The sequence below is a fragment of the Ammospiza nelsoni genome, chromosome 2 (assembly GCF_027579445.1).
Source record: "Ammospiza nelsoni isolate bAmmNel1 chromosome 2, bAmmNel1.pri, whole genome shotgun sequence".
NCBI classification, from domain to species: domain Eukaryota; kingdom Metazoa; phylum Chordata; class Aves; order Passeriformes; family Passerellidae; genus Ammospiza; species Ammospiza nelsoni.
This window is the reverse complement of record NC_080634.1, coordinates 92,473,206-92,500,758: the sequence shown is the minus strand read 5'-3', so window position 1 is coordinate 92,500,758 and position 27,553 is coordinate 92,473,206. Positions and strand designations below refer to the sequence as shown.

Sequence of the window (27,553 nt, the reverse complement as noted above, 5' to 3'; positions counted from 1 at the left end):
GAAACAGAGTAGTTAAATAACTATCCTTTATACGAGCTCTGCATAGCTTGAAGTAATTTCACAAATTTGGTTTGAAGTCATGGGATTTTTGATTGGTTTGTTAAGGTTTATCTCAGGGAGTTCAGCTCATCATTGCCAGCCCACTCCAGGGCCAAGGGGTAGGGTGGGAATGCTCTGGCTGCCCCACAGAGACCAACACACAGGCCAACAAAGCTGGCAAACGCATGCCAGGGATGCAAAGAAATATTGAAACAGCAACCTTTGTTGTTTCTCAAAGGCACAGGACCAAAAAAATGGCAGTGTGGTAGCTGTCCACATCTGCAGAAGACAGTACAGCTGTGCTTCAGTTAATTAAAGCCAGAAAAATGTTTCCTTTGCAAACATTTTGCCACTCGTATATAGACTCTCAAAGCTCTGCCTTTCAGGATCATCCCACTGCGCTAGTAAAATGTGATAGCAGAGAGCAAATATAGGGCAATGGTCTAGTTTCATTACAATGTGATGTCAGCTTACAAAACCACTGAGTCAAAATTTATCTGGAAGGTTATTAGACAAGTGACATTATTTGAAACACATGTGCATGCATGCACACATTTTGATACAGCTATCATGCTGTGCCTGTAAGTGCAAAGCCCAAAGTCCTCTGCAAGATGCCAAGCCTTCCTTCTTATCCCTTCAAGGGGATACTCTGGGCTCCCACCATGTTCAACAGGAATTGAATTCATTCCTTGCACACCATCCAAGGGAGCAAGCAAACACCTAGCACGTGGTTCAAAATGGAATGTGTTTTATCTATTTGTTACTCTGTCCCACAGAAGAGCCCTACACAAGGTCACATCTGACATGTTATTATTAGCTGGCACATTTTTTTCTCTCTCTTTTGATCTTCGCAGATGAGGAAAACGGCAACTGCAATCCAAATATCCACTGTCCTCACAGTGAAATGAGTGAGCAAATTTCATGTGAAGATCAGATGCAGGATGGTCTAACCCATACATAACAGACAGACCTATGGACAAACTGCAGTGGCTATACACATAAACTGTGATCAACTATAAAGCTCACCAATGGTCTTCATGGACTGTGTATGCTTTCTGTGGGGCAAAACCTCAGACCATTTCCCTATCCTCCTTATCAATCTAAATTAAGAATAATCACAAGAGAAACTGGGATCTTTCATCACCACTTCAACAGTGCTCTAGCATTAAGGATGCTAAGCACTGCTGTATGTAAAGTGTAATCCAAGAAAAAACATGATACAAAGTTCAGGACCAAATAAAAACAGTTTACCTCTTCAGGGAAAAGTGCTTCACTTTGAAGCACATCATATATGTAAAACTAGTGAAGTATGTAATACTCCTGCATTAATGAAGCAGTTTATCCATTTGCCCAGAATAAGTGGCAAACAACCTGAAGGCAGAGAGACTACTTTAAAAATTCCAACACCATTTTTACTGCTGGTAAAAGTTTCTGATGCAATTAATGATGAAATTTAAATTAACAATTCAAATTTTAGTTGGCAGTTACAACTGGCAATGTTTCAAGCAGAACAGTGGCAAAGGTTGGATGAGAGAACAGCTTGCACAGCCTGAGCCCCAGATAATAAAATACATTATGTACAATAAACCAGTAATGCCACTGCAGTTACACCCCAAAGCTGAACAGAACAAACTTACAATTTTGCATAAAAGTCACAAAACTCTTTGTAGAGTTTTGTTTCACTGTGCCTACGTTGCAGTTTTGACACCGGTTTCTCGCCTTCATTTCTCGCAGAGTTGTGAGCATTGGGAGCGACCTTGTACGCAACCTCTTCATCCTCTGGGATGGGGAAGGGCTGAGCTCTGTGCTGGAAGTCCATCTTGCTCTGACTGCTTTCCCAGGTGTATATATTCTATCCTTACACTGCAAAGAAGCTGTAGGCAAAGTCTGCAAAACAATATGCTGGACTTCCCCTTGTTCCCAGCGCAGTGATTTACTTTCACAGCTCGTGTCATGTAGCTGCAGCTACTCAGCACCCTGCTAGAGCTTCAAGTTAAAAGTTCAGCAGCAGGGCTGCGAGCCTGTCACGCCAAGATTTACTGAGGCTGGCTGCGCACAGAGGAGAACACCCCTGCCAGGCCCTCGTGTAAACTCGGATGCTGGAAATGCTCTTTGCTGCTGGCTGCCGACAGAAGCTGCCCAGGAGAGCTCTGGTGTGAGTAAGCCATGTGAGCAAATAAAATCACCACCAAACTTGGCTGCAGCTTCTTTCTGCTGAGGGGGCATGGAGGCAGAATCCAACAATATTTTGCCATGGGAAAACCAGGAACAGTGGAAAGCAGGAACAGAAGACTCCTGTCTCCAGGTAAATATTGCTTTAATGCCCATAGTGTGTTAATTACATTGTAAAAATGACCTTTAATGCTCCACTTGTGTCTTCTAAGTCATATGTGTTGAATTTATCTATTTACTGTCTTTCCTCCTGTCAGTACTTCAGACAAGGGGTAGGTACAGGCAGATGGTTTCATTTCTGTTGTGTTTCTCAGGCCGTTAACAAAACTGACAGGCATGCCATAATGGACACTTATGGAGGAAAACCAAACCTTTATTTCCAGTGATGTGCTTCATTTAGAACAACAATCCAAGGTAAGAACACTAACTGAAGTAAGATTTGCAGCTAATAATTCAGACTCCTTCAAGCTCTCTCTCTTTGAAGCATAGTACTTGTGGCAGATCTGGGATACTCAGCTTCCAGCACTTCCTAACTGCAGAAAAGGAAGGCTTTTGGGAAGCCCTCTGGAGCAACTAACTTTTGTGTTGAACTGTCTCAGCCTTGTTAGCAATCAGTTGAACTGCAGAACTGCATGCACTTTGTGCTCGTGACACACAGCACAGTGGTAGCTGAAGAATCTGCCAGTCAGTGAGGGGGCATGAGGAAGCAGAGGATGACAAGAAGGAGATGAGTAACAGGAACAAACAGAGAAACTAGAACTAAGATCAGAGAATAATAGAATCATTAAGATTGAAAAAGACCTCAAGACCACTGAGTACAACCATTAATCTAATATTGCCACATTCACCATTAAATCATGTCCCCAAGTGCCACATCTACACATCTTTTAAATACCTTTAGGGATGGTAATGCTAACACTTCCTTGGGACACTTCCGGTTCCAGTGTTTGACAACATTTCCGTGAAGAAATTTGTCCTGATCTCCAATCTAAACCTTCCCTGGCACAACTTGAGGCCATTTCCTCTTGTACTGTCACAGGATATGACAGAATGTCCAGTCAAGGCTACAATTTCTTAATATACCTGCACCTTCCCTAGGACCTGCCACAGAGGGTCTGGCTGGTGATGGTTTTTGGCCATATCTCTCACCACCAGCTAGGACAGCTTGTTCAGCAAGCATACAGCAGCCCACACGCCACTGTCCATGCAGGCCTGAGCTTGCCAGCAGCCACCTTCCTGCAGCTCAGCCAACACAGTCCTATGCTGCTGCTTCTGCTGACAAATTTGTAGAATGGGTTCGGTCAGTGTCTTTCCTTCACTTCCCCTCAACAAGGAGCAACCCCCTAGGCAAGCTATTTCCCTGCATAGGTGGAACCCAGGCTGCATGACCCTCCTCATCTGCCTGTCTGTAGGTATGATTATTCACCCTATGCCAGAGCTACCAGGAGTCAAGCTCTAACAGGCTAAGGAGGCTGCACCCTCACCACTGACACAGCCTGGCTGCAGCTCAAACCCTATTTTTATCTGTTATGGGGCAAGCTGCAGATGAAGCAATTATCAGGTTGTAGCCCAAGGCCACAAAAATCTTGCCAGAGCACCACTGCACTCCTGGAATAAAAGGTTTCTGCATTCTCTGAAACATGAGTGATGAAAATGTGCAGTGTCTGCCAAGAAACATGCAGAGGTATAGTGATGCCAGTTCTTCTTCTTCCTCTTGCTTCCCAACACTTTTTGCACAGGTCAGTGCTGAGCTTCTGTGGGTATAAAAATCTTCAGTGAGACTGACTGCAGTGGACTAAAAATGCTGATTTACCCAGGATTAGTAAAGGTGCCCAAAGCCACTAAGATAATAAACAGCAAGTCAGCCTATCTCTTCCTCTTATCACTATTTTCTCAACAATTTCCCAACTCTTTTCCTATATTTTGTCCCAGATCACAGACAATTCTCCTGGGAAGAGGCTGCTGCAAATCAAAAGTGCCCTGTAGACACTTTCTCCTAGTGGACTACTACAATTTTGCAATAACCTGAAATCCACAGGTGACCAATGTGGTTGGAAGTCACTTCTGCTGCCTCTTTGGTCAACAAGAAAACATTTAATTGCTTCTTCAGCTTGCTACTGTGCAGTCTTCTGCATGGCTGTAGCAAAGCAAGTAGTACCGCAAGTCAGTGCAGTAAGATGTCCATCCAAAAAGCCTGGTTTTGTCTTCCTAGGTTTTGTCAGGAAGAAGTCCTTCAAAGTAATAGGATTCCATATGTGCAATAAGTAGAAGCTGCCTGGTTCTCCAGTCATATTACCATTGCTGCTGGAGGAATGACTCCTGATTTTTTCCATTAAACAAGAACAAGCTTGATAGGAGTTTAAAATGGTCCTTTATGCTACTGAAGCAAAACACAGCTTCTACTGTGGAGGTCTGGTAACCCACAAATCAGCAGCTGGCCATCCTTCTCTTTTCTGACATTTTGTAGGAGGCATGCTGCCAAGATCTGAAATACATTTTAAAAATACACTGCATTTTCATTAGGGAATTCTAGGTTACTCTGAGGTGAAGCTGCCCATGGGGAGTGAGAAGTATGTAAGAGGTTGTTTTGCAGCAGCAGCTTCCCAAGGGCATTCCTTGGGATATGGGACAAAACATAGCAAGCAGCCTGTTGTAAGGCAGTGTTAGGGAGAAAAGAAGTCGAATGTTTAACTAGAAAAGGTAGGTATGAAAGAAATAGACAGTCTCCTCTGGGCACACTGAGGATCCTATCAGAAGCCAAAACTGGCGGTGGGGAAGGTGCTGAAGGAAACGGTGGAAGAGGGAGGGAGAAGTGTTCCACTGCGGTTACCAGAAGGGCTTTGGTAAACAACAGCAAAACCAGGCGCAGTGCCTGATCCTTGCTGAAGGATGACTGCCGCCTCACTCCACGCTGCTCTCCCTGCACAGCCTTGCGGCCTGGCTGCCCATGCTGCCAGGGGCACACAGGGACTCTTACAGAGACGGCTCGCTGGCCAGCCGAGCCCGCGGAGCATTCCGCTCCGTGCCACAAATAGCCGTGCGCGGAGCAGCCACGGCTCCAAACAAGGTGCTTGGCAAAGGCAGCTGCTGCCCGGCCACCTCTCTGTGCCACCGTGACATATCGTGACATATCGCTGCACGCCGGCCCGCCGGGACACGGGCACAGGCGGGATGAGTCAGCACAGCGCGTCCCACCCCTTCCCCCGCAGGTACGAGCGCTCTCATTTCAGTGATGCATTGACAGATGCTATGCGGTGACTCTCACACGCAAAAACAGAACAACCGAGAACAGAAGTTTGGCTGCAAAAGACGCGTGGGCTTGCAGTGCCCTGCTCTGATTTCTGCACCAACATTTTAAAGCACTAGTTGACCTTTTGTGGGGGTTTTTTATTGAAATTAAAAACACTCTTGGGTTCTGGTTGCTGCAATTGTTTATCTCTTAAGCAATAAAATACTTTCCATGTTAAGCTGGTCTCCTAAGGCATTTTGAAAAAAGGTATGAATCTTTTATATCATTCAAATGCACATTTTACAGGTAGGATTTTCACATGTGCTCAGCACTGCTCTAACTACTTTTTGTGTTAAAAAATATGGAAAACCCTCGTGAAACCACTGCAGTAAAAATCGGGTGAATTCTGAGTGTTCCTGAAAGTTTCATTATTTAGTCTTCACCTCAAAATGCATAATTAAGCTTATGTGGTGGGAGTTCAAACAGGGCAAACAAAAAGGCAATTCTAGTTGTTTCATATCCTCCAGTATATATTTATTCTAGTATAAACATGTCCAAAAAATGCTTTGGTCTCCACAAACAGAGAAGGTTCACATTCCATCTCTCCATAAGGAAGTAAATATAACTGGAATAGACAGGTAAGCAGCAGCTTCCCACACAATGTTTATCAGTCATTCAGGCACAGTGAAATATCAGCCTCTGACAGAATTTGTAGAAAGGGAGAGCAATGTGCAACTACAGCATTTCCCTGTTATAAGTAATATTTCAGCAAAGCATTGTGTTTTCTTCCTGCTGGTTATGTCTATTACCAAATGAAGCCATGCTCTGTGTAAACCAAGCAATGACTTCTGTGTACAGATATTTGGTACTCTTTAAAACATTCATCTCTTCCTCCCCCACTACTGTTTCTTTCAATCCTGTGCAGACAGGAAAAACAAAACAAACAGTATCATATATGAAAAGCCCACGAATTCCAATAATTTTGTGTTGCATGAGACACAGCATATTATTGGTTATGCTTGAAATTTCCACCCTGCATAGTCAACTGCGTGCCTACTACATTATGGCATCCAAATTCTGTATCCAAATTCCTCAAAATCTATAGAATTTGAGGCTGTATTTGCACTGATGCATTTCATACAACACTTACATTCTCATTTCCAATTTAAGAATAATAAAAACAGTCAGCCACTCTATACTAGTGGCTGCACATCAAATGTCCCTGAGACACTTGCTGTGAAAAGAACCATCTTTTCAAACCTGAAAAGAGAAGATCAAGTCCACCAAGCTCCAAAAAATTGACAGGACAAGAAACAACCTCAAGTTGCATCAAGGGAGGTTTATATTGGACACTAATTTTTTTTGTTTTTTCATGCAAAGGGGTGTCAAGCATTTGGAACAAGCTGCCCAGAGAAGTGGAGCAGACTCAACATCACTGAAACTATTTAAAAGACATGTAGATGTGGCACTTGGGGACATAGTTTAGAGGTGGATTTGGCAGTGATGGGCTATTGGTTGGACTTGATAACGTTAAGAGGTTGTTACAGCCTAAATGATTCTATGATATTAAAATGATGCAGTAACATATTTCTCTTTAGGGTAATGGTTTCCTAGCACCAATATTCAGTTCATGTCATCTGTCACTGACATCGACCAAAAATCCTCCACTGAATCCTCAGCATAATGGCAAATGCCAGCCTTTGATTCTGCCTGAGTCATCTGCCTGCACTATGTGGAACCAATGTTTTGACAAGCTGAACACTATGACCTGAGCAGTTCATCCAGGAGCTATAATTAATACTGTGACTCAATGTAACACCCCAGCAATCAGGAGAGACTTCCAGTACATCCCTGCAGTTCCTTGTAGGGCAGAGAGAACTGCAAAACCAGGCTTCCCACCCACAGCAACATCCTTATTATAGTCACATCTCCACTGGAGACACCGTGCTGAGGACTGACCTTCAGCTTTAGTAACCTGCACATCACACACATCTTTTATTATTACTTTATTACTATTAATCTACACTTTCAGCAACATAATCTCTTCTCACCTTCATTAGTTCGAGCTTCTATATGATGAAGTGCAAAGTTTTTCATTGCCTGAATTAATTAATTTTGAGCAGAAGTACAATGTGTTACAGAAAACATCTCAGCTGTTCCTCTTCTCTCATACACATACCAAATTGTAATTATTAGTCACTCCAGGTTTCAGTTTCACATTTTTCTCTTCCTACATTCACTACAGCATCACCAGGCTTTAAAACCTGCAGAGGATGGCAGACAGCTAAGCCATCTGCAGTTAATAACGTAGCATGAAATAATAATAGCCCTAATATTCAACTGCCAAGAGAACAACCAGAAGCAGTTTATGTTCCTAACACTCAATAATGAGTAATGTGTCAACAAATAACACTAACACAAAATAGCATTTGGACTTTATTACAACAGTCTTAACATTTAGGGTAATGCAAACTAAAGGTCTTAATCTTGTACTTTACATTTATTAGCTATTCCATATTCCATGCTGGTAGCACACCTGTCAAGTAAACATGAATGAATTTCAGTAGCAGTTTGTGCTAAGGAAGACTTCCATGCATTTTTCTAGCAGAAGGTTTGGCAAGGTTTCTTTTAAACCTTTTTGCCAGGTTTTTTAAAAGTAATGGTTTCTTTCCCAACAACTCGAGTGAAGCAGCAGTGGACAGTTACAGTATCTATTGTATCACTTTTGAGGGAAGAAGATACAGAAGTTACCCCTCACAAGAATATTCTGCTGGGATCATCCAAAAGAACAGCAGGTTTTTTTGCTTGACAGAAGAGAAGCAAAGGAAGGAGGGAAGATGACAGGGGTTTGAGCTTTCAATCAGAGGGGCTCGAGCCCTGCCAAGCCTCCTGCTTTGCTACATACCCTGGTGTAATCTGAGGAGTAGCTTTAGAAAGAATTTGAGTTTAAAGCCACACAACTACTTGTACAGTTCAGGCAAAATTCATAACCTGCAACTTGGCAGCTCATGGAGTTATCCTATTCTGCACTTCTACAATGTCCTTTAAAAAAGTATATGTATGAGGACCAACTTTGCAATGTATCAGAAATACAGGGTATGCTTCACTTCAGTTTCTGAAGTCAGTGAGAAGAAATGTACAAAAGAAAAACCGAAAAGCCAAATATTGTGCAGGACAAATAGCTTTCAATGCAAACTTCCCATACTGGAACAAGGGGACCAGCCAGGGCAGTTCTGAGGCATGACTGAGTGGTAGACCAATAGCTGCATAGAAACAGAGTTCAAAAGGTAGACTCACCTTGGGATCAAGAACTTTATGATCTATGAAGAGTGTGGTATGCATGGATTTCACATGCTAGAAAAGACAAACATCATTTCATATTTACTCTACCTCTGTCCACTCATTCCTTGCTGGAACAGCTGGAATATTTTGAATCTTTAATTTAAAAAAACACAAGCTGAGAAATGCTGCCAGGTATTGCTATTTGTGTCTGTCAGTATGTTACTTCCTTTGAGGCTAATAGTAAAAAGTTTTTAGTTCATTTTTTCTAGTACTATTATGGCTATTAGGGCAGCCAGAAACAGCAGAAAAGCTACAAGGAAATATGTTACAAAAGGCAGAACCCAAATTTCTCTTCCTGGACAAAAAGCTCCAAAAGATCAGAAAGGTTCATCTACAAAGACACATCACAGGATGACTTAGAATCTGCTGGCAAAATTGAGCAATCATCAAAAAACACTGCTCACAGAGTATTATATATAAAAACATCATTTCAGAATTCTACCAGCAACTACCTAAAATAAGAATTTCTACAGAGCCGGACAATGGCAACCTAAAGCTGCTATGACAAATCAAGCAAAGAAAAAAATAGCACATAACTGTGTGTGCTACACCATCAGATAATACACATGACAATTCAGAGCACTGAGTGACTTAATAAGTGCCCCAAGAATGCTGGGTGCAAGGCAAGTCCAGAGGAGTTAATTGAAGGAAAAAACACTGAGTGCCACAAACTCTGTAGGAAGTCCTGAGCCACAGCTGGTGGCAAGCTGGGGTTAGTACCACGGGCAATCCCATAAAAGGCTCACTCTTCTCCTTCCACCTCCCTCCACAGGCATCGGCCTTTGGCCATCCTCAGAAGCAGAATACTTGGCAAGCTGTTCCCATGCCTGGAGAGCATCATGTAAAAGGCTCATGGTTCTCTCCAGGACACTGTATCAGCTAGCTTCAGGTTTGCCACAACAGCTCAGAGACCTCAGGAAAACCAAATAAAAAATATACAGAAAGGGCATCCAAACTTACAACCTTTTAAACTTTTCTCCCAAACACCTGTAAGTTAGTAATTTTTTATTAAATAGTAACATTGGCATAATTTAGTTTTTCTCTTCTGTGTTTAAACTCACTTCAGTGTGACAGACTGAAGCATTCAAAGGATAACTTAATTACAATGAAGAATAATAACCAATCACAGAACATTTTTTTTAGAGAACACCTCTGATTAGGTATCATGAGGACACACAAAAACAATAGCAAAAGAAAAGAAATGTACAATTTACCTTTACTCAGCTAATCCAGTTAATAAGAGCAGTGAAAATCCGAATTGCTATAATTAAAACCCTAATTGAAGTTTACATGTTACTAAAATTACTAAACTTACATTACTAAAATCATATATTTAAGAGGAAAAGCAATTAGTGCTTTGGTTGATGTTACACAAGCAGCTATCTCCAGTCATTTGGACTCACGAGAGGTGAGGTGATAGTCGGGTGAGCAAGTCAAACAAAATCACTCAGTGGTTATGCAATGTAGGAGACAAGGGGTGAGAGAGAAGGCAAGCAGAAAAGGGTGTGTTCCTCAGGAGTTATTTTAACCCCTAGAGCAATGAAAAGCACAGCACAAATCAACAGAAAAGCCTCTAGTCATGTGGATGCTTCAAACTAAGGTACAATGCAAATTCTAGGTATCCCAATATTTAAATCTAACCATGAAGCATATTTTTGCTGGCTGTAAGTTACTCTAATTAATGGTACCAACTCAGCGTTACATTTACACGGACAAATCCCTTCTTCAGTTAGATCAGCTAGCTGACAAGCTGAAGTTTTTTTAGTTCAGAGCTTCCAAGCACTGATTAAAATGAGTATTTGTAGCACCCAGCTCTCCACTATTCTCACAGAGCTATTAGGGAGAAGCACAATTTTTTTGTCTTAGCACTTCTTTTAAAGTTTTTCCTGCTTTAACAAATTAATCACTTTTTTTACCAAGTTATCTGCTTCACCTGTTGACACTGACAGGGTGAACAAGTTAAACAACTCCCACAGAAAGCAGCCATATAAATGTTGACATTGGTGATGCTATAAAGAAGCATTACCAGGAGACATCAAATTTAAGTAAGCTCCCAGGTGCAGACAGGTCTTTATTTTCACCTTAACTGGCTCTCAGTACCCTAAAGCATCTGAAAGCTCAACAGATCCCTGGTTTCCCAGACAGTTCCCAACCATCATTTTCACTCTTTCTTCCAAGGAAGAGCAGGTCTTCAGAGCTGATGTATGGCTGCAAGTAGCTGTACACCTTGTCTGGCTGCTACACATGCTTTTGATGGCAGATTAAGGAGATTTGTGACCTTGCACAATTCCCAAATGCTGCATCTCATAAACAAAGGGAGAAAGCCCTACCATGTTGCCAATGGGGGGAATTTTATTCATTTGGTTCTTTTTACACTCACCTAAAAGCCTTGCTGTGCAGAGCCTGTCCCCCAAAGGCTCAGTGGGACATAACAGTGTGCTTATGCCTCCTGTTTCATCTGCAAGGAAGTCTTTGTGCTTGAAATTTTGGGGCACATCCACATGCCTTCCAGCCTGGAGTCAATGTGCAGAGGCAGGCAGGAGCCTGAACAGATCCAGCAGAAGATTGTCTGCACCTACTCACATGCATGTACCCATCACTTCAGCAGCAGAGAGCAAAAGGAATGCAAATATAAATTAAAACTATTAATATGGAAAACACCTAGAGTGCTTTCTGCACAGCACAGAGCAGTGAGCTACGAGTGACTGACAGCCACTGATGGAAGCTCATCAATGATTATTTATTGTAAATGCTGAAATTTACTACTTGGTAAAAAACTTGAAACTAACCTCTTTAAAAGCTGTTTACATTTTTAATGGCATTTGAATGCATATGAATTTGGAAAAGAGAGCTACAGATAGCAGCTAACAGTGATCAAATTAATTTTAAGTGTAATTGCCAAGAAAAAAACCTCAAAGATAATTGCCTCTGCTTTTGCAACTACCTTGTACTGAGCCTTGAGAATTAATAGTATCAATTCTTTTAGAGGAATCATTCTATTTTTACAAAGACCCAAGGGATGAGAAGGGGAAAGAGCAAAAATAGCAAGCATACTGCTATTGCTAAATGACTCCTAATGATTAATCATAAATATATGTGTACAATTTCCTTTGCATCCTGTTTGCTGAGAAAAGCAAGAAAGAATAGCTCAGCATACAGTCAGAATTTTTTAGGTGCTGTTTCTAAAGACAAAGCAAGTCGAGACCTACAGAAGATGTCAGTTTTCCCACTAAATCAATATAGCTGGAAAAGAACAAGTCTTCAGAACAGTCTCTTCTGAAAAGCAGATTTTTCAGGTTGCATTTAGTTCAAGGGTGGCTGCATCTGTTGCACACAGGAGAGAGATGAAGGTGCCTGGCATCCTCCTGCATTTTGAACTCTGCACCCGGGGAGCATCCTGTATAATTTAGGTTTATGAGCTGGTGAGTCTGCTCAAACAGGCAAAGAGAGGTCAGCATTCAGCACGCCAGCCTCACTGGAGGTCTAAACCAAGCACATTCTTGTACTGAGCAAGTTCAAGAAAAGAATGAGCTATCCAGACCATCTTTTACATGGCACAGACAGGCTGCAGCTTCCTAAAAAGTCAGTAAAGCACAAGTTGCATCTGTAGCAACAGATTAAAAGGCTGCCACAGAGCTTATGAGGTTTGTTAAGTGATACATGGGTGAGACAGAAAGAGAAGTTAAATTTCCCATCCCCACCAATGTGCTGTGCTGTGCTGTCAGGACAAATTAAATGTATGTGATACATTACATGACAAACATATGTTTCTGGTGCACATTTAGGAGTTTCAGTACATTGTTTCACCATTGTTTCGCAGTACATTGTTTCCCTAATTATTAGTAATCTCACACATTTTAAGTACAAATCACACTGACATTCCCAGGAAAGAAAAAGGCAGAATTTTGGCACCAAGCCCTGCTGAGCTGCTTTGTAATGCCAACACTTGGCTATGTCTCAGCTGCAGTTTGCAGGTACACAGGTCCCTGTCCTACCAAGCACATCTGGCTCCTGCTGTGATGGCTGGACCCAGCAGCTGAAATTGAAGGTTTTAAAGACAGAAGTTCTCCAAGGGGGACCCGGGGACACAGGCATCTTGAGTACATTTTGGCCCAGGATTAGAAGAACACTACTTGAACTCAGAAAGCAGGTTTCAGTGAACTGTTGCTTGAGGGCTGATATTATTTAACACATCTGGATTAATATGTATGTAAAACAAAATACAAAGGCACTAGAACAAAGAACTGGAGAGAGATACTATGGGAGGCATTGAAAAGCCGTGGATGGCAAGATATATTTAGCAGACATAAAAGAAACCTCTTGTCTTTCTTGTGGACTGTACATACTCTGAAAGTATTTGCTAAGGACAGGCGTCTAAGTGGCACTGGGAGATTATGTGGAAAAAACTAGAGCTTTCCATTTTTAGAAAACTAATGAGCTTTTCCTCTTTGCTTCCAATTGCTCTTTGCCCTGTTGATATGTCATAATTCTGTATTTATAATGCCATAGCCTTTTGTCATGGAGAATGCAGTAAAAATGACAAATAAGCCTGCCTTGCAACACACTATCACAATATGGGTTAGGAAGGAGCAAGGTTTAGTTTGAATAAGGACCAGCTTAAGCTATTAGCAAACATAAGATAAGCTCTGGTTAGACATATGGGTTGTCCCCCTGCTCCAAAAGCATCACCTGACCATGTGCTCTTGCACCTCCAACACTCTGCCCTCTGCTGATTCACAAGCCCCTGAATTGTTATTTCCTCCCATGTGGATTTTATTTCCCAAGACTAATCCCTGTTTCATGTATTTCTCATCTCTAACCAGAAGAGACTCAGGAGATTAAAACACCCACACTTGTACTGGTGCAGTAAACACACCTCTTCTCCCTATCCAGCCCCAAAATGGTCTCATTCCTATCTTAGATATGCACAGTAATAACAGCAACACAACCATATAGAGCTAGTACTCATTGTTATGTGTATGCTTTAAAAAGAGGCTTTCTCTTCCCCAAATAGATCTATTTTTCCTCATTACTAGTTTTGTACAAAATAAGCTGAATGTAAAAATGTCAGGAATCTCTGCACTTACCTCTTACTCTTCTAAGTCTGGCTATTCTTCCAACTGCAGTCATATGAATATAACATATATACTGCTAATACTATTAGACATCCATCTCAGAAATCAATTCAGAATTAATACTACAAAGAGATATCAAATACATATACCAAACCTGCAAGTTAACACATTCCTAGAAGTGATATGATATTTCTGACTTCTCATGGCAGATAATCTCTGTAAGTTACAATCATACATTTTGCCACAATTACAGTCCTTAGTTGTAACAAAGAGTAAATCCCCCAGATCTGAATAACCATTCTTCTGAAATCACTAATGCAGTTGAAACAAACACAGTAACAGCCTTTCAACTTACACAGCACTCCAACCTGATGCACAACCATTACCAAGGAAAAATAATCTAAAAATACGAGACAGGCATTAGGAGATAGGAAGCACTTCCTCTCACTGAGGCTTTAGTTAGCAGATATACAAGGTTCCTTTGCTGAGGAGCTTGAAGTGGGAATGGATTTCATGCTGAGCACACTTAGAAAAACATCTTAGCATTTTTACCTTTTTTTGCGGGGTATCTGCACTTACTCAAGTTACAAACAGATCTTTAATCTTTCTGCGCCAAACAGAGGCTTTTTGCAATTCACTGTTAATTTTTTTCAAAAGGTTCACAGCAGCAGGAAGATAACCCCAGACATTAAATGGCTTTTGGTCACCCTCGCTGAGTAAGGTCAGGCTAAGTGGCCCAGCTGCATTCTTTTGTCTGAAGCCCTTTCTGCAAGAAAGAAAACCCCATGAAGAACCCCAGAGCCCAGCAGCCACCCCAGCTCCACAGCCCCAGCCTGGCACAGGGACTGTGCCAAGACCCAAGAGGCTGCGCGATCCACAGAACATGGGTGACCCAGAACCAGCTTCAAAGCAGACGGAGCAAAGTTGGCTGGCTCCAAAATGTTTATTTACTTGTGAGTGCTGGCCGTCAGAGGGGATCCCAAAGTAAACACGGCTAACATCTGCCCTTCCCAGATTAGGGCAGGCTGTCACACCATCTCCAAAGCGCGCAAGGGGTCCTTCAGGGGTTTTTCTGTCGTGCCTCGGGGCTGCTTCTCAATGTATGTGTTTTGCAGGGCCTTTCCAGAGCTGTGGTTGCATTTTGTTTGTTACACCCACCGAAGCGAGCGGGCAGCAGAGAAGGGCTCGGTGCCCCGGCAGTCCCATCCATTCGCACTCACCTCAGGCTCTCTTCCTGTGACCCGGGCAGGACACTGTCGGGACGATCCCGTCTCCTCCTGTACAGACCTGAATGTGACAACTCTTTCAGCTGCAAGGCCGTCATATTCCCCTACCTGGAGGAGGGTTGGTTTTTTTTAAAGGTGAGGGGGGTGTTTTGGCTTTGGGTTGGGTTTCTTTCCCCCGCCTCTCGCAGCTGTGGGTGCCGAGGAGCGCGCCTGCCAAGATGCCTGGAGAGCAGCGGCTGGGCGCTGTGTCTGTCTGTCTGTCTGTCTGTCTGTCTGCCGGCCGGCACACCTGCGCCCGCCGAGCCACCAACCTCTGCAGGCAGGCAGGCAGGCAGGGCAGGCACCCGCCGAGCTGCTTCCTGTTTCTCATAGGTACACACCCTCCCAAAGGGCACCACATTTCCTTTATCACTCGATCACACCTAAGGGATGTGTGCGACAAGCTCACCCCCTTCTCTCCAGCTTTCCTCAAACTCTCACCGCCCCGACAGGCACGACCTGTGCTGGGCAAAGCAGGCGGCCCTCCCAGCCGCAAAAAGCTACACATCTCCAGGACTGCAATGAGCTGTTTACTCTTTCCTGTTCTAATTTATGACAAAAGGAAAGTCATTAGAGCTATGAAAATTCAGAGTTACTCAAGCACTTTGGCAAGCTCTGACAGGGAGGTTAATGCAGCAAAGTGTGCCGCAAAGTAACTTTGGTAACTAGCATTAAAATGCTCTCTTGGAAATGCAACAGCACTGTGCACTTTTCTTTTTTCTACCTTGAAAATCAGAAGAAAACCACAAAGTAATTTTCTTCCTACTCTCAGCTATCAAACACAAACTACTCTACCAGTTTGTCACATTTGGTAGTGATGGAGTGTCCTGTGTAATTGTAAAACAGGAATGGAAGCGCTTGAAGTTTCCTGCAAGGCAGGAAGGCGGTTAGCAGGCAATTTTGCAAGCTCTGTGTCTCATTTCAATTAGTAAATTTTTAGTAGTAAATAAAGCACTTAATTTCAGGAGGCATCAAAAAAGCTTACCACTTCTTGAAAAATGTTTACTATTTCTTTGACATTGTTCTTGACACAAATAAACAAAAACTTAATTCAGAGATTTTACATTCTACATGGTGAATTGGGAAGGTGTGTTTTTAAAATGAATTTGCATTTAATAAAAGCCAAGAAACCTAACAATTTGCAAGGACTGTTTTGACTATAATAGGAAACGAGTTCTATCTGGTATGAATTATAGAGTTCATTAATAAAGTGTTTATTTTGTAGCAGAATATATGTAAGAGTATTTTTAAATTTCTCTAGAGGAAAAAAGTGTAACATAGGTAATAGTGGGTATATCATATGACACCAATTTTGTCGAGATTGCCAGACTGAACACAAACTCAGTAATTTTATATAAAACTATCAATATGCTTCAGTCTGGAATGTGATCAGTGCATAATATTAAACATCACACAATGGAAAAATAACAAAATTGTTTGGAAAAGGAATCATGTAACATGCCAAATAGAAAATGGTTGCAAAAACTCAGTGATTTACGTGATGTTAGAGGGTTGTGCACACTGAACTATCAACGAGCTGTACACATCTGAGCTCCCATCCTCGGAAAATAAAAGCAAGAACGATCACAATATTTGCCTAAACATGCTGCATTCCAGTTTCAAATGAAGTATTTATAGTTGTTTCTCAGTACTCAGTAGGATAAGCTTAAACATAATTAAATACCAATTCCCTGCAGTCAGTCAATCAGCAATCCAATGAAAAGTTAATGCTGTTATGAGTGGAGGTTCAGGATGGCAGATGACAGATGTTCATGGCACAGCAACTTTTATACATTACCAACAGTTTATATTCTGCTTTAAATATCTGTGTACATATGACTTATTTTTGTCCAATGATCAATTCTAGATAAAAAAATCTAAAAAGTGATGAGTACATTTTTTTTCTGTGAAAAAGCTCTTTGTAAACTACTGAAATTAAACTTTCACCTATAAATTTGTTCACAGATTCTTATTCACTACATTAGCCTCTGTTCAGCATATACTTAATGCTTTTGTATTAAACATGACTCAAGCCAATAAAAACCAAAAGGACAATTCTTCACCCACTTTGCTGTACGTTGCATTAATCTGAAACACATCACTTCATTAAACTTTTATTTATCTGCACGAGAAGCTGCTGGGCTAGGGCAACAACTTTTACTCAAATGTCCTTGGAAACCAGAGCTGCATCAAGACAGAGCATGCAAATTAAAGGAATATAGCAAGTCCAGACACAAAAATCAGTTGTTAGAAAGATCAAATCCAACTAAATATAAAGGAGGGCAAGATAGTTAGGTTTTTAAAGTAAAACTAGTGACTCAGCTCCATAGCTCATTTCACAGGCCTCTTCAGCAAACTCCAACATGAATCTATGCTGATAAAGAAAAAACTTCCTTGGAGAGCTTCTGAACAAGCTAAAAGCTTTCTACAAGAAGAAACACAAACTGGACTAGTAGCACTGTGGGATTGCCCATGAATCCTCACAAGAAACGAGGTTTCAAATCTGAATTTACCCAAGCAGTCAAACTTTAGGTTCTGAGTATCAAATACAAGTTATAAGGGTGTTTTTTGCAGAGACATTGCAGAACACAAATGTTATTTCTTGACTAACTTAAATGCTTCCACAAAGGAACTTGGACAGACGTGGCTCTCCAAGAAGAGCTTTCCCAGAGAGTGCCTCCTGTTCCCCACACCCCTTTTTACCTTCTAGCCCCTATCTGCTGTTTATAATTCCTTTTTTGAGAGATTACATTCTTCTCACATGGGATGGGGCCACTTGGACCTTTCACATTCCATCAGAATTTTTGAGGACCAGCCAAGTTACCACAGCTTTTCTCATTACCAGTAATGCACAGCCTTCTTGTATATCCTGTACTTTGAAGGTTTTCTCTTCATTTTCCAGTGGGTGATTCTTCTCTGATGCTATTGACCATCCTCCTGCCCCCAGAGAAAGCCAACATTGCTACTGTGATGTGATGTGATGTGACAGATAACCATTGTGGTACCTGTCTTTCAGCAGAGGAAAATATTCCCCCATGTCTAACCAGCACAAAGTATGCAGTCCTTCATTCATCACAAGCAGTAAATAACTTTTTATTATGTGGGACAAGGCTCATGGCTGAGTTTTCACAGCAGTCCTACAGAGTACTATCTTGATACTCCAGGCCTCCAGTGCTCTCCCTTAAATTTCTGTAGAAGTACTGCTGTTCTGGTGACTCTAGGTATTCAGCAGAATTTTCCAGTTTAAAAATCTTTTAAGATAGACAGGTTATGCCTGGCTACTTTATACTACATTCAAAGGGATATGAACATCAATTCATGATGCTGTAACACATGTAATTGAATTCAGAAATAACAATAAATGTCAAGTGCTGCAAATTCAGGACATTTCTTCATAAGCCTATATTTACAGAGAATATACACTAGCTATAGAAACCAAAAAAGATGAAGTTTTAGGTCTCTTATTCCACACAGAAAAGTCAATGTGTGTCATCTGTTATTCCCTCCAGTGGCATGTTCTTTTTTTGGTTTTTTTTTTTCAACCTTTGAAAAACCTACCAAATCTCAATTAAATTTAGTTGAAGATTTTCAAATCGATAGAAAAAATTGTTTTCATGGCAGCACAGTCAGTCAAAACAATAATCAGAAGAGTATTCTAATACCACAGGAATGCCTGTAGTGTGCTCACAGTTACAAGGTGGCTGTGTGTTCAAATAAGCACATTCCTCCATCCTGTTTATCACTGGAATCAGTTTCCAGAGGAATGTGTACAGGAATGACTGTTTTCTACTGTTTCTCACAAGATCTGGAAGAAAGCACATATTGAAGTGAAGGAAAAGGCTTATACATCAGCGAAGGACTTGCTGCAGAAAATGAAGGAAGGTGGTAATAACCCTTCTGGCAGTTTTGCAAGAATCTCCAAAGCACCCAAATGATGCGCTGATGCCAACAAAGCTTCACAGCTTTCTGGACCTGCAGAATGAGTCCCCACAGATGGGTTTGGGTGCCAAGGAATAGTGTACCACACTGTGAGTCCCTGCTGGGACAGGCAGTGATAAAAGGAAATGCACAGAGAGAATACCAAGCACAAATGCTAAGGACACACACCTTGAAACTAGAATTTCAAAGCTTCACAGGAGCCTAAACTGTTGATTCAAGGAGCTAAATTAATTACATGTTTCCTTCCTTCTGGTCTGATGTCACTCCAACATCCGTTTTGATGTTTCTTCCCATGTTCCACTTAGTGATAAATCAATCCTGAAGCATGCAAATTTAATCTGTGGATTAGGCTAAGCACTGAGGCACTCGATCAATGTATGTTCACACTACAAAGCAGAGTTTTGGATTTATGTCCATGCTCCAGCTGACCAAGTGAGATTGCTGCAATTTAACAGTAGTTACTGGTTTTTGTTAAACCTCATCTACTACCGCATGTCCCTGCCATACAATGTAAAGTAAAAGCCCACATGATGGTTGCAGCCTGGTCTAGTGCAAGGTGTACTGGCCCATTGCAAGATGGGGAGGTTCAAAGTAGATGCTCTTTAAGGTCCCTTCCAACCCAAACCCAAACCATTCAACGATTCTATGGTGTGCTCAGAGCAGTGATGCACTCCACCCACTGGAGTCCTCTGGGATTTGATGGGGCAAAGTGAAGGCAGGGTTACTGTGGTGAGAAAAGGGGTCCTGTCTGATCCTGGCAGTACCAAAGGCATCTCCACCTCCATGGCTGGCAGCCCACAAGGTTTTGGTGAAGCGTGGCAGAGATCCCTGTTCTCATTCCACATATTCTATTCTGATAATAATTTTAAAAAAGCAAACATGGGAAAATCTTCTGTCTGCCTGAACATGGAGCAAGGTATTTTACTTTCCTTCTCCAAGCTCTCTGCACATGCTGCTCCATGAACTCTTAAATTAAGCAGGAAAAAAAAACCCTGCAAAAACCCTTCTCCAGCAAGCAGAAACCTACTTTGGCTGAGTTTTACAATACCTCCCTCTACTGGGAAAATACTGCCTCGTTTCTCGTGCCAGTATTTCTTTGTACAGCCAGAGGGAGGTACGGATCAACCCACATTTACTTTAGTAATTCAGACCGGGGCCAAGCTGAGAGCAGAGATGAATGAGAGACCAGCGGGTGAAGATGCAGGTTGGCATCATAGCCAGAAATTTATGTTGTTAATCAGCAGATGATCCATGCATGAGTAGGTGTGCAAAGAAGAAAGCGTGACACGGCATGAATCAGTTTTGTCCTGCCATTTGTACATAGGCCTCTTAAAAAAAAAGAGTGACAAACAAGCTGGCAAACAGGTGATGCCCTAAGATGGGTAAAATTACTCATATGGACCCGGTATATGACAGGGTAACATCGTAAAAGAGAAAGGGGAAAAAAAACCTACACCAAAATGATGAGGGGAGAGATAGTTTAAAGCCAATAAAATCACAGTTTAGATTTATTTTCACAGTCCAGAGCATGTAGAGCAAAAAACCACAAGCAACTCCCACCCTGCATTTCTAGATCCAGGACCTAGCCTTCTGAGTAATTGTTACTGTCTTGGAATTGAAAACCCCTTCCCAACAGAGATTTTCAAAGCCAGTCAGAAACCTACCTTTTACATTTAAGCACCTTGGTTATGATGCATGAAGATCCTAAGCTGAAAAGTCTTATCTTTGAAAAAGTTTATTTCTGCTTGCACTCTGCTACTGTAGATATATGTCCAGAAGGTTTACTTTATTCTATCATGATAAGATAAATTGCCTCTGGAAATGAGGGCAAAAGGCCCCAGGTGCCAGCTGGCTTATTGGGTAGTTAAAAGTTTCCCAGTAGATGCTTCAAAAGACTGAAGATTTCTCCATGTTTAAAAAAAAAAAAAATTAAAAGAAAGAAGTAGACCTAGAAAACAGGTGGCAAATGAAGGAAACAGGAAATTGCCCAGAGAGCAGCTGTCCTGATACCCCAAGGAATTACCAGCTCTGGCAGTCAGGTTGTGTTCTGAAAGCCAGCAAGCCCTTCCAGGGTGCAGAAAACCTGACTGAGACATATCAGATGGGCAATTGCTGAGCCCTGGTTTGGGTGGAGAGCTACTGGGACATCTCAAAACAGGTCCCAAACTGACTTTGCCCTTTCAGAGAAGGAATGGGACTATTAGGAAATCCTAATTTTTCTCCAAACATCACTCATCAGGGTTAAATAAATGCAAACAAAACTACAGCAGCCTATAAACTCTGTTGACTATCAGCAATTACTCTCGTGGATCCATCTTACAAATACTTTTCAAATTACTAATGCTCCATTAAACATAGAGAAAGAAAAGCTTCTCATCAAGGTTTTGTCTCCTTTTACTGAAATGAAATGCCAAAGAGAGTACAGTACAATTCCCTTGAGAAGGCTGGAAAGCTGGTAACCCTGACTACATGCTTGAAGGTACCAGCACCTCCTGGCACACAAACAAACACAACAAATACAATGAAAGCAGCAGGTGACACTACTTTACAGCTCCAAGGGTTTCTGTTTTAGGAGGACAATTCAACCCTGAGCTCCCAAGTGAGCACCAGAGCCTTTGAATGCTGCTGCTTGTATGGTGAGGGTTGGTGAATTTAGCAGCCCAGAAGCAGCAATAATCCTGACTCTACACCTGTAAAAAAATCCCTCAGTCACCTCACACAATCTCTATTGCCCAAAAAACCAAGGCATGGAAAACACATTACAGAGGAAAGGGGAGGAGGCAGTGAGGACACTCAGAAAACACTTGAGACAACACAGGTCAGACATACTGACAAGTGGTTCTATACTCTGACCAGCTTTTCCAAGAAAGGTAGAAAATGGTGGGTGCCTAGAGAGTATCATCTTCAAATGCTCAGAAACCTGTAGTATGATGGTTTCTTGTATATAAGAACTAATATATTCTCTAAAGCAAAATACAGAAAGTAGATCAGGTGTCTACAAAGAATGAAGCTGAACACATGTAAAAACACTTAAAAATCACAGGCAAGGTGCAATTTTTAGCAACTCAAAAAAATTCTAAGTTTTAAGTATTTACATTTTGGTTTCTAAATTATTAAAACTTGTAATTCATATCCAAGCAGAAAAATCCATACTGGAAAAAATAAAACAAAAACCAAAACCAAAATGAAACAAAAACAAACAAACAAACAAAAACAGTGCAAAAGAAATGAAAGTAATTCAACCTGGACATTCAGTATGATGATGTAAAATGGAAAAGCCATCCCCCCCCTTCCCTTAATGCTGTAAAAATTGCTTTGAGATTCAGCATGAAACCTAAAAATATGATCTCATATGGACTTTTCATGATATTTAAAGCACATGAAAAACATACTTAAGAGTCTTAAATCAGAGCAAAAGCCTTAAACCAATAATGCACAGCTGCCCTACCGCAAAAGCTCTGTTTCGCTGGCAAAGTTACTGACTTCTGAAACAACCACACCAGAAGCAACACAATTTCTGTAACAAGTGGCACAAATCTTTTCTTTCCACTGGAATTATGGTTTTGGGCTCAATTACTCTGTCACAGTGTCCTCTTCCTCAGCCAGCAGAAGACCTGTCAGCAGTGGTGTATCTTCAAACTGACCGTGAATCCTCTGCTCTGGGTGGGGACAAAACAGCATCCCTAAAAACACTCCCACTGAGCAAACGATAAAAAACTACTGGAAATACCAGAATATCTCAGCATTTCCAGAACAACAAAGGACTTTGCTAAAAGCTATGTTACCATGCTGCTTGGTTTAAGTAGTAATAAAACCCAGCAAGCAGAACTATTATTTGTCCTCTTCCTAACTCTATTTATCACCATTCCCATGCATGGCTCCTGCTCCCAGTAATTTCCCTGTGAGTGACTAAAAGCCCACACAGCTCCTAGCCAGGCTGTTGGCTCAGAAGGCAGCACAATGTGCACTCCAGCAGATGCCTCAGCCAGACCCTCAGCCCCACTGACCAGGTGCACACTTACTGTCAGCCTGTCGCCTCGCTGGCAGCACGTTCACAATGAGCAGCCTTTCCCACATAAAGCTGCACATCAAATGCCCACTGTTTGCATGCTTTCCCTGTGGTTATTACTGGTAGTTGTGATAAAATTTAAAAGAAGAATAATTTAAGTGACTCAGTAAACCACTTCCTTCTTTGGCCCTGTAAAAACTTGATGCTGTAAAGAAGAGAGACTAAATCTACTAAAATTCACAGTTCAGCTCCACAAATTGTGTCATGCCAATTCTCCATCTCATAACCACTAAGGACAGAGAAGGAAGCAAACCTTCCACCTCATAGGAAAGGCTAAAGCTTTCATTATACCATCAGTGTATGGTACAGAAGTACAAAACCATAAGAACAGCAGGACAGCATTCCAGGTCCTTTTATGGGAACAGCAATCCTTGGAATCACTGATGAGCAGCAAAGAGTCAAGCAGGGCCACTTCAACCTATCACAAGCGTCTGTCAGTGCCATGTGGAGTGGGAAGATCACATCTCCATCTCCCCACCTTCCCACCTGCTAAGAAAGAGGAATACTCACTGATTTTCTTCTTTTCTGAGATGAAAGCAGACAGTGTCACACACTGTAAGGCTACTGCCACCTCTGACAACCTCAGCACAAGACAAGGACTAACTGGGGACAAAACCACCATCTCACAGAGCAGGTTAGGGTGGTGAACCTGCCCAGAAAAACAAGAGTTGAGATGTGTCTCTCTTGTGTGGACAGAGACTCAAACTCAGTTTTTCTAAAGCAATCTGAATCCCTGGGACACCTCAAGGCCTCAGGCAGGAATACCTTTAAAATCAACAATGTTACCCCATCAGCTGCTACGAAGATCTGTAAAAAAAGCCTGAAACCTTGCTCACCATCAGTGACAAAGAAATTAGGCCACACCTGATGTCTGCAGGCAGCAGTGTAGTGTCCCCATCTCAGTACAGCAGTAGGGCTTCAGGCTTTGGTCCCCCTGATTGCCAGTGCACCCTCCCAAATGGTCAGGCAGGAAAGTTTCCTTACCACCTGTTTTCACCATACACACAAAATAATGCTATGCCATACCAGAAGAGCCAATTTTGCTTTTCCTTCATCATGTCTCTACATCCTGTTTCTTGCTCCTATTTCTGTCTTTAGGCCACTTAACATTATCGCTAACCCTTTTCTGTGAACAAATTAACAATGTAAGTTATCTTTCCAAGCTGCTGTTTCCCATACTGTCACATAGTGCTTCCTCATTTGAACTTCTTATCTCTTCCTGCAAAGACCTTTCAAGTACAAAAGCAGCAGTAAAATTTCAATAAACTTATCACTGGACAGTTACCCTCCCAGGCGAAAGAATGCACTACAGCTTTGCCTCTCAAAATAATGTGGCAAACGTTAAGGTAACACATTTACTCTTGAGCATGAAATAAATCACAAAAAAAAAGTTATACAGAATGAGAGGCCTTGGTTGCCACTGCAATTCATATTATTGAATATATTGCTCATATGCCAGCAGTTCCGCTTTTATATAAAGCAAGGCCAGTTTGTTGATTCACCATAACTGCACAAGCTACAACATTTCATGGTTAATGTGAATAAGCATCCACTAAAAGGGAACTAGGAAAATAAGCATTAACTCTTCAATTAACGTTTTAAAGCATGTTTGAGCAATTCATTAACCAGCTGGCCTGGCTAAGCCATGTTTTTCAGTTTTGTTCACATCACAATATTTGGCTCTCTTTTATCACCAACTTGTTTTCCAGAAGAGCCATGCTAAAAGAAAACTTGTGAACAAAATTATGACCAATGAGATCAGAACAAGACCAGCCCCAGAGAGACTATGCTCATAGGCACTGACACATCACTGCAGGCTGGTGCTTGCCCAGACCAGGCCTGATGGGAAGTGCAGGGCAGAGTCACACAAACAGCTCTGGACAAAGTCACACGGTTCAGCCGAGCCCATCAGCTGCTGCTGGCACCAGGGCTTCCTGCAAAACAGGTCAGCAGATGTGGCTCTGCAGTGATCATGAGCTCCTGAGGTAACAGAGAGGGGGCTGGACCTGCACTAAGCATAGAGTTCGACCAAAAAGTTAGTCTACAAGCAAAAGTTAACTAGGGAAGGGAACCACTGGTTCATATCCACATTTCCACAGATTCAGAGTATTTTTCTTTGCCCCTCTAGCAGGCCAACATGAACTAGAACTGCAGAGCACAGGTAGTGCCAAATCCCCAGAGCTGCTCTGGGATGCTCAATACTGCAGCTTCTGGACAAGTCAGCGTCCTCTCTGCTCCAGGCAACAAGAACCACCCTCTGCAAGGAGACCTCTGAGGTGCCAGGAGCTGGTAGAGAAGCCAGACAGTCACACCCTGCAGCTGTCTGTCTCACCACCCCCTGAAATCACCATCTCCGGGGCAAAACAAGCAGAAGGAAATATGTACTCATGCCTCAGCTGTTCCAGTTTGCCGAGGGTGTATACAAGAGACGGCTGAACTGACCTTGGAGCTCACCACCAAGTTCCTTTTTTCAACTTACGACGCTCTTCCTTCCCCTTCCCCATACACTCCTTCCTCCCTCACCTTCACCCCAGCTGCAAGGAGCAGCCCATGTCTTCCTCTCTCAAGAGCTCTCTCCCAGCCACGAAAACGGGAAAAGACCGGGTTTGGCGGGGGGTGGGTTAGTGAATGCAGCTGCTGTAAGGCAAAGGACCAGCGCGTGCCATACACAGCACAAGATGCAGGAAGAATCCCTCCAGCTCAGCAGAAGTGAGATGTTCCCTCATCATGATCCCCGAGCCCCCGGCTGCAGCCGCCCCCTCCCTCCCCTCGGGCCGTGCCCGGGACCCGCCGTGGGGCGGCCCAGCCCGGCCGCGCTCGCACCGGCAGGCGGAGCCCGAGAGCCGCGCTCGGGCCCAGCCGCCCGGGCCTCTCCGCACGTCCCCGGCCCGCGAAGGGTCCCCTGCCCGCAGCGCCCTTCTCTCCCCACACCGGGGGAGGCCTGTTCAAAAAAACTGAGGAAAAAAGCCCCAAACGCCCCTGGGGTTCCCCTTGCAGTCCTTCCTGTCAGTGCCATCACAGCTGCCGTTCAAAGCAGAGCCCAGGCCACCAAAAGCTAACAGCAAATCTACGTCCATCAGAGCCAGACCTCCCAGCCAGACTGACTCAAGCTCAGGTAAAAAGTCACAATTTCAGCCGTTCAAATAAGATATTTTTCACTATGATGGTGGTGAAATGCTGGAACAGGCTGCCCATAGAGCTGGTAGCTGCCCCGACCCTGGAAAGATTCGAGGTCAGACTGGATGGGGCTCTGAGCAACGTGATAGATTAGATGTCCCTGCTCATTGCAGGGACACTGGACTAGATGGCCTCTAATGTCCCTCCCCCCTAAATTTTATGATACTATGAAATGGCACCAATTAATACAGTCTGCTCTCAAACAATGAGAGGACAGACAGCCATTTGTCTTCTCCTGAACGAGTACTTGAAGACAACTTTTTCAAAAGGGTTACTGCTACACCTGAGCCAGGCCTGGAGCAATGCCCTAGGATGAACTACATTGCTCAGCTAGGAAGGGATGGGAAACACCAGCTCCTCCACTACACTCACTCTCCTCACCAAGTGTCCTCTCCTGGGGCCATGACAGTGGCAGAGCTGACTGGAGCAGGGGCAGGCTGCAGGGACCCAAGTGCTGGCCATGAGCAGATGGCTCGCCTGGCACTACAGGAATGGGGTTGCAGCAGCTGATCAGAGGAAGTATTTGATGCCAGGAGCTGTCAAAAGCTTCCCCTCCTCTAAAATGCTTATGAATAACAGGAGAAAGGTTTGGCCTTTCCACAAGAGTACTGCTGTTAGAAGTAAGATAACATCCCTGCCATTCTGCCCAGCCTCCTCCTCCACAGTGCCCATGGCAGGGCAAGACAAACAGGATGGCTCCATAATGCCCAGCACAACTGGATGGTTCCTTGCAGCTGCGTCCTGATGTGCAGGGAGATGCACACACCCTGTTGCATGGACAGCACAGCCATGGGCCAAACTGACACAGTCATCAAGGGTACATCAGGGCATGAGCCCCATTTCAGGATCCCTGATTTCAACTACCTACGTCACTGTGCCTGTCTCCTTTCTGACACAACAGCACACTGGAGGAGGGAATACTGCTTCAGAGAAAAAAGTGATTTTAATTCAGGGTAGGGCTATCATATCTCTTCTATTTCACTTACAGAGACTACAGATGCACTAAAAAATCAAAAAGGATTTGCTATCCATGGATACAACCCTGTTCCTAGGCTTCAGTAAAGAAGCATGCACTCACTAGTCAGTACATTTCCAATCTTCTTCAAGTGCTTTGTTGCTTTAACAAGGCCTCTCTGTTATCCTCCTCTGGCAGGACAACAACTCTCAGGCTTTTTCAGTATTAAATACAGAGTCTCTTCAAAATAATCTAGGTCAACCTTCCTTTCTATTTAATGCATAGCATTTC

General features: G+C 42.7%; 1 protein-coding gene and 1 long non-coding RNA gene across 9 annotated transcripts in view; one reads left to right on the top strand and one right to left on the bottom strand.

Annotated features, from left to right (window-relative positions):
* The window catches only part of LIMS1 (LIM zinc finger domain containing 1), a 68,342-nt gene that overhangs the window by 17,474 nt on the left and 23,315 nt on the right, over positions 1-27,553 (bottom strand). For 2 of the 8 annotated variants that reach the window (XM_059493662.1, XM_059493663.1), the window contains exon 1: positions 15,078-15,232. The exons of 2 other annotated variants lie outside the window; for them this stretch is intronic. In XM_059493662.1, coding sequence (XP_059349645.1) covers positions 15,078-15,181 — 104 coding nt within the window. In that variant the 5' untranslated portion in view covers positions 15,182-15,232. Of the gene's footprint in view, positions 1-1,676; positions 1,973-9,996; positions 10,205-15,077; positions 15,233-23,083; positions 23,149-27,553 lie in introns of those variants that run through there. 4 more of the 8 variants (XM_059493660.1, XM_059493661.1, XM_059493667.1 and 1 more) reach the window with 3 other exon arrangements.
* Positions 2,082-5,594, top strand: LOC132087443 (uncharacterized). Its single transcript, XR_009420515.1, has 3 exons — positions 2,082-2,344; positions 2,526-2,625; positions 5,421-5,594. It is a non-coding gene; the product is annotated as an uncharacterized LOC132087443 (long non-coding RNA).